This window comes from Macaca nemestrina, chromosome 19 (assembly GCF_043159975.1).
Source record: "Macaca nemestrina isolate mMacNem1 chromosome 19, mMacNem.hap1, whole genome shotgun sequence".
In the NCBI taxonomy this organism is placed as follows: domain Eukaryota; kingdom Metazoa; phylum Chordata; class Mammalia; order Primates; family Cercopithecidae; genus Macaca; species Macaca nemestrina.
Window position 1 is genome coordinate 80,376,233 of NC_092143.1, and position 11,731 is coordinate 80,387,963.

At 44.4% G+C, this 11,731-nt stretch overlaps 1 protein-coding gene and 1 pseudogene across 1 annotated transcript; one reads left to right on the forward strand and one right to left on the reverse strand.

Annotated features, from left to right (window-relative positions):
• Nucleotides 1–118: 118 nt before the first annotated feature.
• On the reverse strand, nucleotides 119–7,029 carry LOC112426124 (phosphatidylinositol N-acetylglucosaminyltransferase subunit P pseudogene; annotated as a pseudogene).
• Nucleotides 7,030–9,554: 2,525 nt separating this feature from the next.
• LOC105478893 (thioredoxin domain containing 2) lies at nucleotides 9,555–11,310 on the forward strand. The gene is made up of 2 exons (XM_011736615.2): nucleotides 9,555–9,840; nucleotides 10,132–11,310. The coding sequence occupies exons 1-2, from the start codon at nucleotides 9,732–9,734 to the stop codon at nucleotides 11,277–11,279; spliced, it is 1,257 nt and encodes a 418-aa protein (XP_011734917.2). The 5' UTR covers nucleotides 9,555–9,731; the 3' UTR covers nucleotides 11,280–11,310.
• Nucleotides 11,311–11,731: the final 421 nt, after the last annotated feature.

Consider the following 11,731-nt stretch of genomic DNA (forward strand, 5'->3'; position numbering starts at 1 on the left):
ATGCACCTGACAAACCCCAATTGAGGGACATTTTTCAAAATATCTGACGAGAACTTCTCAAAACTGTCAAGATGATCAAGAAAGGAAAGTCTGAGAAGCTGTCACAGCTCAGAGAAGCCTAGGGAAACATGACAATGAAGTATAACTTGGTATTCTGGATGGGGTCCTGGAACAAAGGAAAAAAAAGGATGTTAGGGAAAAACTAATGGAATCCAAATAAAGTATGGGTTTTAGTTAATAATAATATGTCAATGTTGGTTCCTTAGTTGTGACAAACATACCAAAGTAATGTAAGATGTTAACAATGGAGAAAATTGGATGTGGGGTGTATGGGAACTCTGTACTATCCTTGAAACTTTTCTATGAACATGCATATTCTAAAATTAAAAGTTTATGGCAAAAACGCATTATTATGCCCAAAGAGCTGCTTCTCTCTGGAGTAAAGATTGGAAGGAATGTCAGAGGTGAGGGACAGCCCGCTGTGTGCCCCAGTTAGTACCGTAACTAGGATAGAGAGCGTGGGATTAACACTGCCCCCAGAGAGTTAAAGAAACAATGACTAACAGAAATTCTCGGGCTTACAGGATATTAGATAAGAAAAGAAACAAAGTTTAAACTGAAACTATGCCCCAAAGAGTAAGAAACCAATGACTAACAGAAATTCTTGAGTTTGCAGGATGGCAGATAAAAGAAACCATTTGTTGAAATGCTGAAACTCCCTCAGCTTGTGAGATTTCAAAACTGGCTGAAATCGGTTGGAACCAAAATGGCCAACTGGAATTTGCACAGAACAAGCTTGCTGATGTCACAGCCCATGTTTCCACTGTGTGTTTCAAACTAACTCCCCCTGAAATTTATACATGCAACTCATGAGGTGGGCATTATCAATAGGTAACTGTGCATGTCCGAGGAGTTTCCAGACCTCCCCTTTCCTTCCACCAATTATCCACTAATCCTGGAATCCACCCCTTAATCCTTTCCTAATAAGATTACAGCCTTGAAACCAGCACAGGGAGACAAATTCGAGCTGGACTCGTCTCTTTGCTGGTTGACCTGCAATAAAAAGCTTTGCTTTTTCATAGTATTGCCTTCTAGCTCATCAGACACTACCCTTTTTCACTTGGTAATAGGGTTAAGATTCTTTTACCTCCAAATCTTAATTTGAAGATATGATTTCCTCTTTTCTTACAAAATTCCACAAAATGCACCCATTTTGCATCTTACTGTGTTGATTAGTGGTGATCTATATTAAATTTCCCCCTCCCCATTGCCTATCCATTAGGCTAAATAACCAAGAGTCTGAATCTTTATAGGGAGAATATTTTTATTATTCCATAGTAAATTGGTGGGCACTGGGGTATATATAGTATTAAAAAAAAAAAAAGCCCATAATATATACATATGCTCTCTTTAACTCTCTGAGATGGTTGAATTTTTAATAAGTTAGCAAAAGGAGTGAATTGTAGGCTAACTTCACTTTAAACTATTCCTCATATTAGAATTCTCGTTGAATTAAATCCTCGAAAGTTTTAGCACTATTATTTTTATTGCTGTTACTATTACTACTGGTTTGGGGCTGTAGAGGAGGCAGTCTCAGAATCAAAGTTTCAGAAGTTTATATATAAATATATCACCAGGAGAAATCAGAAAATCAGAAAAGAGAAAATTGATAAGATTTGACTACATAAAAATGGAAATGCATTGTTCCCAAAATATCATCAACAAAATTAAAAGGAAAACTGAGAAAAAACTATGACAATGACTGGTAAAAGGAAATTATATATAATTATATATGTTAAGAAAATTAATATATATGGATATGCCTTCCTTTCAAGAAATATTAAGCAAAGGCCATGACATAGCAATTTGTAAAGAAAGAAAAGGAAATTGATGATAAATATTTTTAAATTTCAATAAAGAAATGCAAATTGGTACTAATACTAATGTTCAATCAAGAAATGCAAATTGTTAATAATGACAACTTTTTTGTCCATCAATTGCACTTTTATACTTTGTTGATAGAACAGCTTTTCGTAAGAACATTTTGGCAATATCTATCAAAAGTCTCTGGAATGTCTGCCAATTGATCTAGGGATTCCATTTTTATAATTTTTCTACGAAGAAAATTAGTATGTGGAAAGACTTCTTCATAAATATGTTTATTACTACATTGTTTATAATAGTAAAAAATCAAAACCAATCTTTACCCATCAACAGAAAATTATGTAAATAAACTACAATTCATCCATTCAAAAGAACACTAATCAGCCATTAAAAATGGTTATATAGGTCAGGGGTTGGCAAACTATAGCCTATTGGCCAGCTGCCCTTTTTTGTAAATAAAGTTTTATTGGGACACAGCCGTGCCCATCCATTTATGTACTGTGTATGGCTTCTATATTTGCTGCTAGTTTGCTATGGCTGCTGTAACAAACCACCACAAACGGGGTTGCTTCAACAACAGAAATGGATTGTCTCACAGTTCTGGAGGCTAGAAATCCAGTCGAGGTGTTCTGAGAGCTGTGAGGGAAGGACCTGTTCCAGGCCTCTCTCCTTGGCTTGTAGATGGCCGTCTTCTCCCCATGCCTCTTCACATTGTCTTCTCACTGAGCGTGTCTGCGTCCACATTTCCCCCTCTTTATAAGAATATCAGTCATATTGGATGAGGGGCCCCACTCTACTCTTGTATAACTTCATCTTAAATAGTTATATCTGCAATCACCCTATTTCAAAAAAAAAAAGTCACATTCTGAGGTACTGGGGATTAAGACTCTAGCATATGAATTTTGGGGGGACACAATGAACCCATAATAGCTACTTTCATGTGACTGTTTCATGTGTTCATTCTCAACAGCAGAGTTGAGTGGTTCTGATAGAAGTGAGGTCTGTGAAGTCTGAAATAGTTATCAGCCCCTTACGGAAAAAAGTTGCTGACCCTTGCTGTAAGTGAGCATGTTTTGACATGAAAAATGTTTTGTTATAAAGAACATTTATTTATTTACTTATTTACAGACAGGATCTTGCTATGCTGCCCAGACTGGACTCCAATTCCTGGGCTCGAGCAATCCTCCCGTCTCAGCCTCCTGCATAGCTGAGACTTACAGGCATGTACTACCCTGCTGGGCCAAAAACATTTATTTTTATGATAATATAATATTTTACTTATTCTGTTCATTATTAACTAATATTTGAGAACATTTACAATATTAATGAGACTTAATCTAGGAGAAGTTCAAATTAATTTTTGTGTCTTTGAGATAGAGTCTCACTCTGTCGCCTAGGCTGGAATGCTATGGTGTGATCTCGGCTTCAGGTGCACTTCCCGGGTTCAGGTGATTCTCCTGCCTCAGCCTCCCAAGTAGCTGGGACTACAGGCACATGCCACCACACCTGACTAATTTTTGTATTTTTAGTAGAGATGGGGTTTCACCATGTTGGCCAGGCTGGTCTTGAACTCCTGACCTCAAATGATCCACCCACCTCGGCCTCCCAAAGGGCTGGGATTACAGGTGTGAACCACCACGCCTGGCCTAAATTTATTTTTCTTTACGTCTCGATACCATCTAAATAAGACAGAGAGTCTTATTTAGAGATAGACCAAAATAATTAGGGTCAAACTTATGATTTCAAAAACATAAATAAGTGGTTGGTGTTAGTGTGTCTACATATAATTCAGTTTTTGCTGTAAGGTTCTTTGGAGGCCAGATGCTGTGGTTCACGCTTGTAGTCCCCACACTTTGGGAGGCCAAGGAGGGTGGATCACCTGAGGTCAGAGTTTGAGACCAGCCTGGCCAACATGGTGGAACCCCGTCTCTACTAAAAATAAAAAAATTAACAGGGTGTGGTGGCAGGTGCCTGTAATCCCAGCTACTCAGGAGGCTGAGGCAGGAGATTCACTTGAACCCAGGAGGCGGAGGTTGCAGTGAGCCGAGATCGTACCCCTGCACTCCAGCTGGGTGATACAGTGATACAGTGAGACTCTGTCTCAAAAAAAAAAAAAAAAAAAAAAGTTATTTGGCTGCAAGAAAGAACATTTGGTTTACTTGTTTACTTTGATGATAAGAATATCTCTTAATGCTGGGATGGCCTCTTCCTGGCATTTCTTCCGTTGTAGATTTTTTAGTGCGGTAATCAGTGATTGCATGAATGGAGTTGAGTGGAGGACTCATCACGTTGATTCCAAACACGAGTGCCTGGCCAATGACTAAAATAAGTAATAACGAGGGAGACACATAACACAACTGCCCAATGTTTTTGACACCAATAGGTTAAGCCTAAAGAGTTTTGCCAAAATTCAGGAATAAAATCTCGTAATAAAATAAGCACTGAGTTCTCTGCACAAGCATAGACCAAGAGACTCAAGGTTCAAGGGAGGAAAAATTGAGGAAAGGCCCAACGCCCTGAGGTGCCCTCCCCATTCCCTGCCCTATCTGCGTACAGGCGCCCAGTGACCTTCACTGGAGGAAACATGGAAATATATTCTTAAGTGAAAACGATTACAAAATAGTATCTTTTTTGGAAAATTATCTCATCTGAAAATATCAGCCAAGTGCAGTGGCTCACACATGTAATCTAAGCACTCTGGGAGGCCAAGGCAGGAGGACTGCTTGAACCCAGAGTTTGAGACCAGCCTGGGGAACATAGTGAGACCCTGTATCTATAAAATTTTTTTAAAACAACAACAACAACAACAACAAAACAGGTTGGGTGCTGTGGCTCACGCCTGCAATCCCAGCACTTTGGGAAGCTGAGGCTGTCAGATCTCTTGAGGTCAGGAGTTCGAGACCAGCCTGGTCAACATGGTGAAACCCCATCTCTACTAAAAATACAAAAGTTAGCCTGGAATGGTGGCACGTGCCTGTAATCCCAGCTATTCGGGAGGCAGAGGTGAGAGAATCGCTTGAACCCAGGAGGCGGAGGTTGCAATTGTGCCATTGCTCTCCAGTCCGGAGTGACAGAGGGAGACTCCGTCTCAAAACAAGCAAACAAAAAACAATTAGCTGGACATGGTGGTCCTCGCCTATAGTCCCAGGCACTTGGGAGGCTGAGGCAGGAAGATTGCTGGAGCCCAGGCGTTTGAGGCTGCAGTGACTAATGATGGCACCACTGCACTCCAGCCTGGGTGACACAGTGAGACCCTAACTCTTAAAAAAAAAAAAAAGAGAAAATATCTACATGTGAATAGACAAAAGACCAAGAATGTACATCACACTATTATAGCAATGATTCCTGAGGTTTGAAGCACTATGAGTAATTTTTATTCTCTTGTTACTTGTTTTCTAATTTTTATATTATGAACACATATTATTTTTGTAATTATAAACCAAAAATGTATGCCAGCAAAAGATATAACAAATTCATACATAGGCCGGGCACAGTGGCTCGGGCCTGTAATCCCAGCACTTTGGGAGGCTGAGGTGGGCAGATCACCTGAAGTCTGGAGTTCAAGACCAACCTGGCCAATGCGGTGAAACCCCGTCTCTACTGAAAATACAAAAATTGGCCTGGTGTGGTGGTGGGCGCCTGTTATCCTGGCTACTGGGGAGGTTGAGGCAGGAGAATCACTTGAACCCAGGAGGCGGAGGTTGCAGTGAGCCAAGATTGCACTGTTGCACTCCAGCCTGGGCGACACGAGCAAAACTCCATCTCAAAAAAAAAAAAGAAAAAAATTGTGCACAATATTGTCCCTATAAGGGTGTGGTAGAAATGGTTTTACATGCAGTGTTTATTCCAACTTCCTTCTGATATGCCTCCCTGCGCTGCAGAGGCTGGGAACAAAGAGTTATGTTTCCTTGACTCCCTTGCAGCTCAGTCACTGGGTATGAATTAGCGTCTACCGGGAGATGAACCTTCTTGAGAAGGAGGCCACAGTATCAGCTCTGCCTCTGTCTGAGCAGGGGCTCAGTGAGGGTTGGAACAGATCACCAGAACTCATCTCCAGCTCTGAGCTCAGAGGGAGTCCAGGCTGGAGCATACTCACCCCTGGATGGTGACTGTAGCAGAAGCTTATTAAAGCCAACAGTTTGCGTGGCGGCCTTCTAATTCCCTATCTTCCTGATATCCTGGAGGTTGTAGTGATCCTAGCAAGCCTGTTCTGTATCATGGCTCAGTGTTCTGGGAAACATTCCGGGATACCTAGCCTAAACAGGCAGCTTTGCCAGCAGTTTTATAATTGCCCAAATCATCCCAGGCCCAAAATAGCTGGTTGTTTCTGTTTCCTGAGACACAACCTGACTGACATAAGGGCTCATGAGCTATTTGGGGGTGAGCTTGTGCTGAAAGAAAACATACATTTTTATGACAAGTCAGACGGAAGCATTAATATTTCAAGTTGCTTGGAATCCATCTGAATTGCAGAAGGAAGAGTAAAAATATCAGGAACAAGTGCCAAACCTAAAACACACGAAGATCTCCAAGTATAAATGTAACAGGATCATGGATTTCCTCTCTTTTACTAAGACATGCAGGTACAATATCACTTCTACATTTCTCTAGAATGGCTCGTTCTTCCCATGAGCCTTATCTCAGTGGGTTTTGGAGTGAGATGGTGAGGAGCAGGGAAACCAAATTAAGTTTGCCTGTTTGCGGAATCTCGGCTCAGAGAACCCTGTTCCACGGTGTAGCGGTGCAGTCTTTCAGAGTTCTCGGGTTCTCCACGCTGTCTGGATGCCCAGGGCTGTGTGGATAAATGTAGTACCAGGTGCTCTCGTCCTGTACTGGTTTCCCATGTGAATTGGCTGGTCTGGCCTGGTCCCCAGCCTGAGATCTCTTGAAGGACTCACTGGTTCCATTTAGGAAAGGGGCATCGTGATGTTACCCATGGCTGGAGTCTGCGATTCCAGTCCTTGCCTCTGGTCACAGATCCTCCTCCTCTGTGGCTTCTTCCCCTAGGCCTCTTTCACCAGTCTCAGAGCACTCCCAGGGGCACTCTGGGGTGTACATGGTTACTAGATCCTTAACCTCCTCCCTGCAGGCTGTGGAGCCTGCCCCAGGTCCACACATCCATTCCCACCCTCTGCTAGTGGTCATGCTGCATGAGGACAGTGCTGTGTTGGATGTGGAATCCACGTGTGCTCGTCCTGGCCTTCCAGGTGGAGCAGGAGGCCGATGCCCCTCTGCTTTCAACTGCAACTCTTTTTTTATCTTTTTTTTTTTTTTTTTTTTGAGACAGTCTTGCTCTGTCACTCAGGCTGGAGTGCAGTGGCACCATCTCGGCTCACTGCACCCTCTGCCTCCCAGGTTCAAGCAATTCTCCTGCCTCAGCCTCCTGAGTAGCTGGGATTACAGACACGCGTCACCATGTCCAGCTAACTTTTGTATTTTTAGTACAGACGGGGTTCCACCATGTTGTCCAGGCTGGTCTTGAACTCCCGACCTCAGGTGATCCGCCCGCCTCGGCCTCCCAAAGTGCTGAGATGACAGACATGAGCCACCGCGCCCAGCCGCACATCTGACCAGCTTCTGTGCCGGCAATCAACCTGGAGAAAGGAGGTGGGACACAGGCATCTGTCCCCTTGCCTCCGCATCTACTGGGATGGCAGGGGTGATGTTTTCACTCTGCCTCTCAGTGATGGAGTTCCTCTTTGTCCTCATCCACTCCCTTCCAAACAGCAGGGACCCTGTACAAGATAGGGTCCAAGGAAATAAATTAACTTACCAATGAGCAAGGGCCAAAGAGGCTGCCCACTTTGTGCTAATAAAATCTGTTCATGATGATTTCTGCCAATGATGCGCACCTCCCTGCCTCGCCTCCTTTCTCCTCACACTTACTAGGAAAGAAGACAGAGCAGATAAGTGGCTGACGTTTATTTTCATACTCTGCTTTAAAATAGGGCACCATGAAAAGAGACCCGTCAGCTGTGGAAGCCATTGGCATTGGAGAGGGAAGACAACCTCCTGTCCTTTAAAACATCACATAAGAAAGGCCCGAAGTCTCCCGGCGAGAGAGGGGAGAGCTTTGCTTGGCAGTGTCTGAGGAAACAGAGTGGAAGCATGAGCTCTTCCTGGAATGGGATTCATGTCATCAAGAACTATGGATCTGCGGGGCCAGGCATGGTGGCTCACGCCTGTAATCCCAGCCATTTGGGAGGCTGAGGCAGGTGGATCATTTGAAGTCAGGAGTTAGACACCAGCCTTGCCAACATGGTGAAACCCTGTCTAGACTAAAAAAATACAAAAATTAGCCTGGTGTGGTGGTTGCATGCCTGTAATCCCAGCTATTCGAGAGGGTGAGGCAAGAGAATTGCATGAACCCGGGAGGCGGAGGTTGCAGTGAGTCGAGGTTGTGCCACTGCAGTCCAATCTGGGTGACAGGGCAAGACTGTCTCAAAGAAAAAAAAAAAAAGGAACTATGGATTTGCTAAGGCCAATAGTCTCTCTATCCCTTAGCAAAACGTGTTTTGGTATAAAAATCCAGATAATTGAACCATTGCCATTAGATGTTTTGAGGTTTCTATTGACAATGTGGAGGTCTTACCATTTAGATTTCAACCCTTTTATTTTTAGTTTTTAGAGACGGGGCCTTGCTCTGTTGCCCAGGCTGGAGTACAATGTAGTGATCACGGCTCACTGCAACCTTGAACTCAGTGGCTCAAGCGAGCCTCCCACCTCAGCTTCCTGAGTAGCTGGGACAGGAGTGCGCCACCATGCCTGGCTAGGTTTTGTATTTTTTGTAGAGATGGGGTCTTGCTATGTTGCCCAAGCTGATCTCGAACTCCTGGGCTCAAGAAATGCTCCCACGGTGGCCTCTCAAAGTACTGAGATTACAGGTGTGAGCCACCACACCTGACCACTTTCGACACATATTGTTGGGGTGAAACTGAAACATATGAGGATTTGTTCAAAGTATATGTAGAGAAGGCAAAATTCCACACTGATTCTTCCTGCCTTGGACTAGATGTGTTGTGCAGAGTGAGGGTAGAAAATGAGCCAGTGGTCCTGAACTCATAAATAAGTCTCCCTGAGGCACAGGTATTTGGCTTCCCATTCCACAGGATGGGGTAGATGTGGCTTATGGAACCAAGATTATTCACAAAGAGGTTGTTCTCCTGCATGTAAAGGCTGGAAGAGCCGTGTACTTGGATGTGTCTGCATGGGATGGGGCACAGGCTAGGCTGGTGGGCCTGGGAGGTGGGGGAGGTGGGGAAAGAGGCCGTCTGGCAGGTGCTGAACATTTGACATCGTGGGACACTTTGCAGAGGAAGCTAACATGGTTTCGAGGAGACACTTAGGAGCTGGTCACAACGGGTGAGTCATAAAGAGAAAGCTGGAGCTGGGGGATGCTGGAGGGAGATGAAAGGAAGGCTGATTCACAGAACCCAGGCTGGACAGCACTCATTTTCAGAACCCAGGCTGGACGGGACTTGTGGCGAGCAGTCCAGCACAGCCTCACAGTGCGGAGCGTGAGCTGTGGAACCTGCCCTTACCCTAGCTTTGCAACCTTAAGTGAGCCTCATAGCTTCTCATGTGTAAACTGCTCATCATAATGGTTCTGACCTCAGTGGTTTGTTGTGTTATAGGAAATGATGACAGTGAATGCACAGTCCCAGCCTCAGCACAGGGCAGCCACCTTGAAGCTCTCAAATATCACTGTTGTGAATACAGAGAAGGAAAACCAACTGCAACGTGCTACCCAAATATAAGTTTTACTCATATTTTGATGTTAGGATGGATAGCTTGCAAAAAGTTGGAGGGTACGGCCTTTATTATGAGGCATCTATGAAGGATCAGGAATGGATGTAGACAAGGAACTAGTAATGGAAAGTGTTAAAGCTGGAGCCCCTGGAAAACCAGAAATGAGGCTGGGCTCTCAGGAAGAAACAAATGAAGGTGATGCTAATGGTAAGTAGGGGAGCAAAGAGGGTTGCCTTAAAGACCTATCCAGTTAGGGAGTGGGCAGCGTGTTGAACCAGGAAGGGGAAAGTTGCGGTTTAAGAACATGCATACAGAAGATACATGTAACTACACCCTGTTTGTCCTTCTGTTGAATGAGTTATTCAGATCAGTACACCATTCATCAGACTTCATTCGTGGTCTCTAAGAGTGACATCAGTCTTCCTTGGAATATGATGAGAATTTATTTGGTTCTTCTTTTGCTTTTCTATTTGATTTATTTTATGTTATTTGGTACAGAAAGTTCATTACAAGTCCTGTCCAGCAATGTGCCTCTCCTGGCCCTAGAGTTCTTGGACACAGTCCAGGCCAAAGAGAAGGCCTTTCTCCCCATGGTCAGCCACACGTTCCACATGCCCACAGAAGAGTCTGGTGCTCCACAGGAGGGTGATGACCTACCGAAGTCCTCAGCAAACACCAGCCATCCCAAGCAGGGTGACATCCCCAAGTCCCCAGAAGAAACCATCCAGCCCACGGAGGGTGACATCTGCAAGTCCCTAGAAGAAACCAACCAATCCAAGAAGGACGACCTCCCCAAGTCCTCAGAAGAAGTCATCAAACCCAAAGAGGGTGACATCCCCAAGTCCTCAGCAAAACCTATCCAGTCCAAGCTGGGCAATATTCCCAAGTCCTCAATGAAGCCCATCCAGTCCAAGGAGGATGACAGCCCCAAGTCCCCAGAAGAAGCCATCCAGCCCAAGGAGGGTGACATCCCCAACTCCCTAGAAGAAGCCATCCAGCCGAAGGAGGGTGACATCCCCAAGTCCCCAGAAGAAGCCATCCCACCCAAGGCGGGTGACATCCTCAAGTCCCCAGAAGAAGCCATCCAGCCCAAGGAGGATGACAGCCCCAAGTCCCCAGAAGAAGCCATCCCACCCAAGGAGGATGACATCCTCAAATCCCCAGAAGAAGCCGTCCAGCCCAAGGAGGGTGACATCCCCAAGTCCCCAGAAGAAGCCATCCAGCCGAAGGAGGATGACAGCACCAAGTCCGTAGAAGAAACCATCCCACCCAAGGAGGGTGACATCCTAAAGCCTGAAGAAGAAACAACGGAGTTCCTGGAGGGGGACAAGGTGAAAGTGATCCTGAGCAAGGAGGACTTTGAGGCATCACTGAAGGAGGCTGGGGAGAGGCTGGTGGCTGTGGACTTCTCGGCCACGTGGTGTGGGCCCTGCAGGACCATCAAACCGTTCTTCCACGCCCTGTCTATGAAGCATGAGGACGTGGTGTTCCTGGAGGTGGACGCTGATGACTGTGAGGAGGTGGTGAGAGACTGCGCCATCATGTGTGTCCCAACCTTTCAGTTTTATAAAAAAGAAGAAAAGGTGGATGAGTTTTGCGGCGCCCTTAAGGAAAAACTTGAAACAGTCATTGCAGAATTAAAGTAAACATGTATTCTGAAAACACTGCAGACAGTCAGATGTTTATAGCTTTTGAGTTATCTTTTATTATTTACACAAAGCGATCGGGTATAACAAAAGTGTATGTCCAAATGGCACTGCTCGTACATGATAATATTAACTCTACCCTTTTCAAAATACAGTCCAAGCATTAAAGTACATTGTGATTGTGTTTCTGTTGGTGGGAGAGTGTAAAATTAGAAATTCCTTTGGTGAAGATTGCTAAGTCCCACGGTCTCCTATTTTTCAATCTTGATATGTATTTATTTTTCACTTGCCTTTGAAAATTCCACGCATTTAGTGTTTGTAGCAAGACTGAAAATTTAGATAATTTTTCTATAGAGGCAGATGACTGCAAGATGAATGGAAACTTCTTTTCTCATGCTCACGTATCTTTGGGGATTCTGATAAGATACATTTGGAAACAAGGAATTTGAAAG

What these genes read in the sequence shown, in the direction of transcription:
- LOC105478893 (XM_011736615.2), top strand. Translation starts at nt 9,732, where the DNA reads ATGGATGTAGACAAGGAACTAGTAATGGAAAGTGTTAAAGCTGGAGCC. An exon ending in AAATGAAGGTGATGCTAATG is followed by an intron (nt 9,841 to 10,131) that starts GTAAGTAGGGGA and finishes TATTTGGTACAG; the next exon opens with AAAGTTCATTACAAGTCCTG.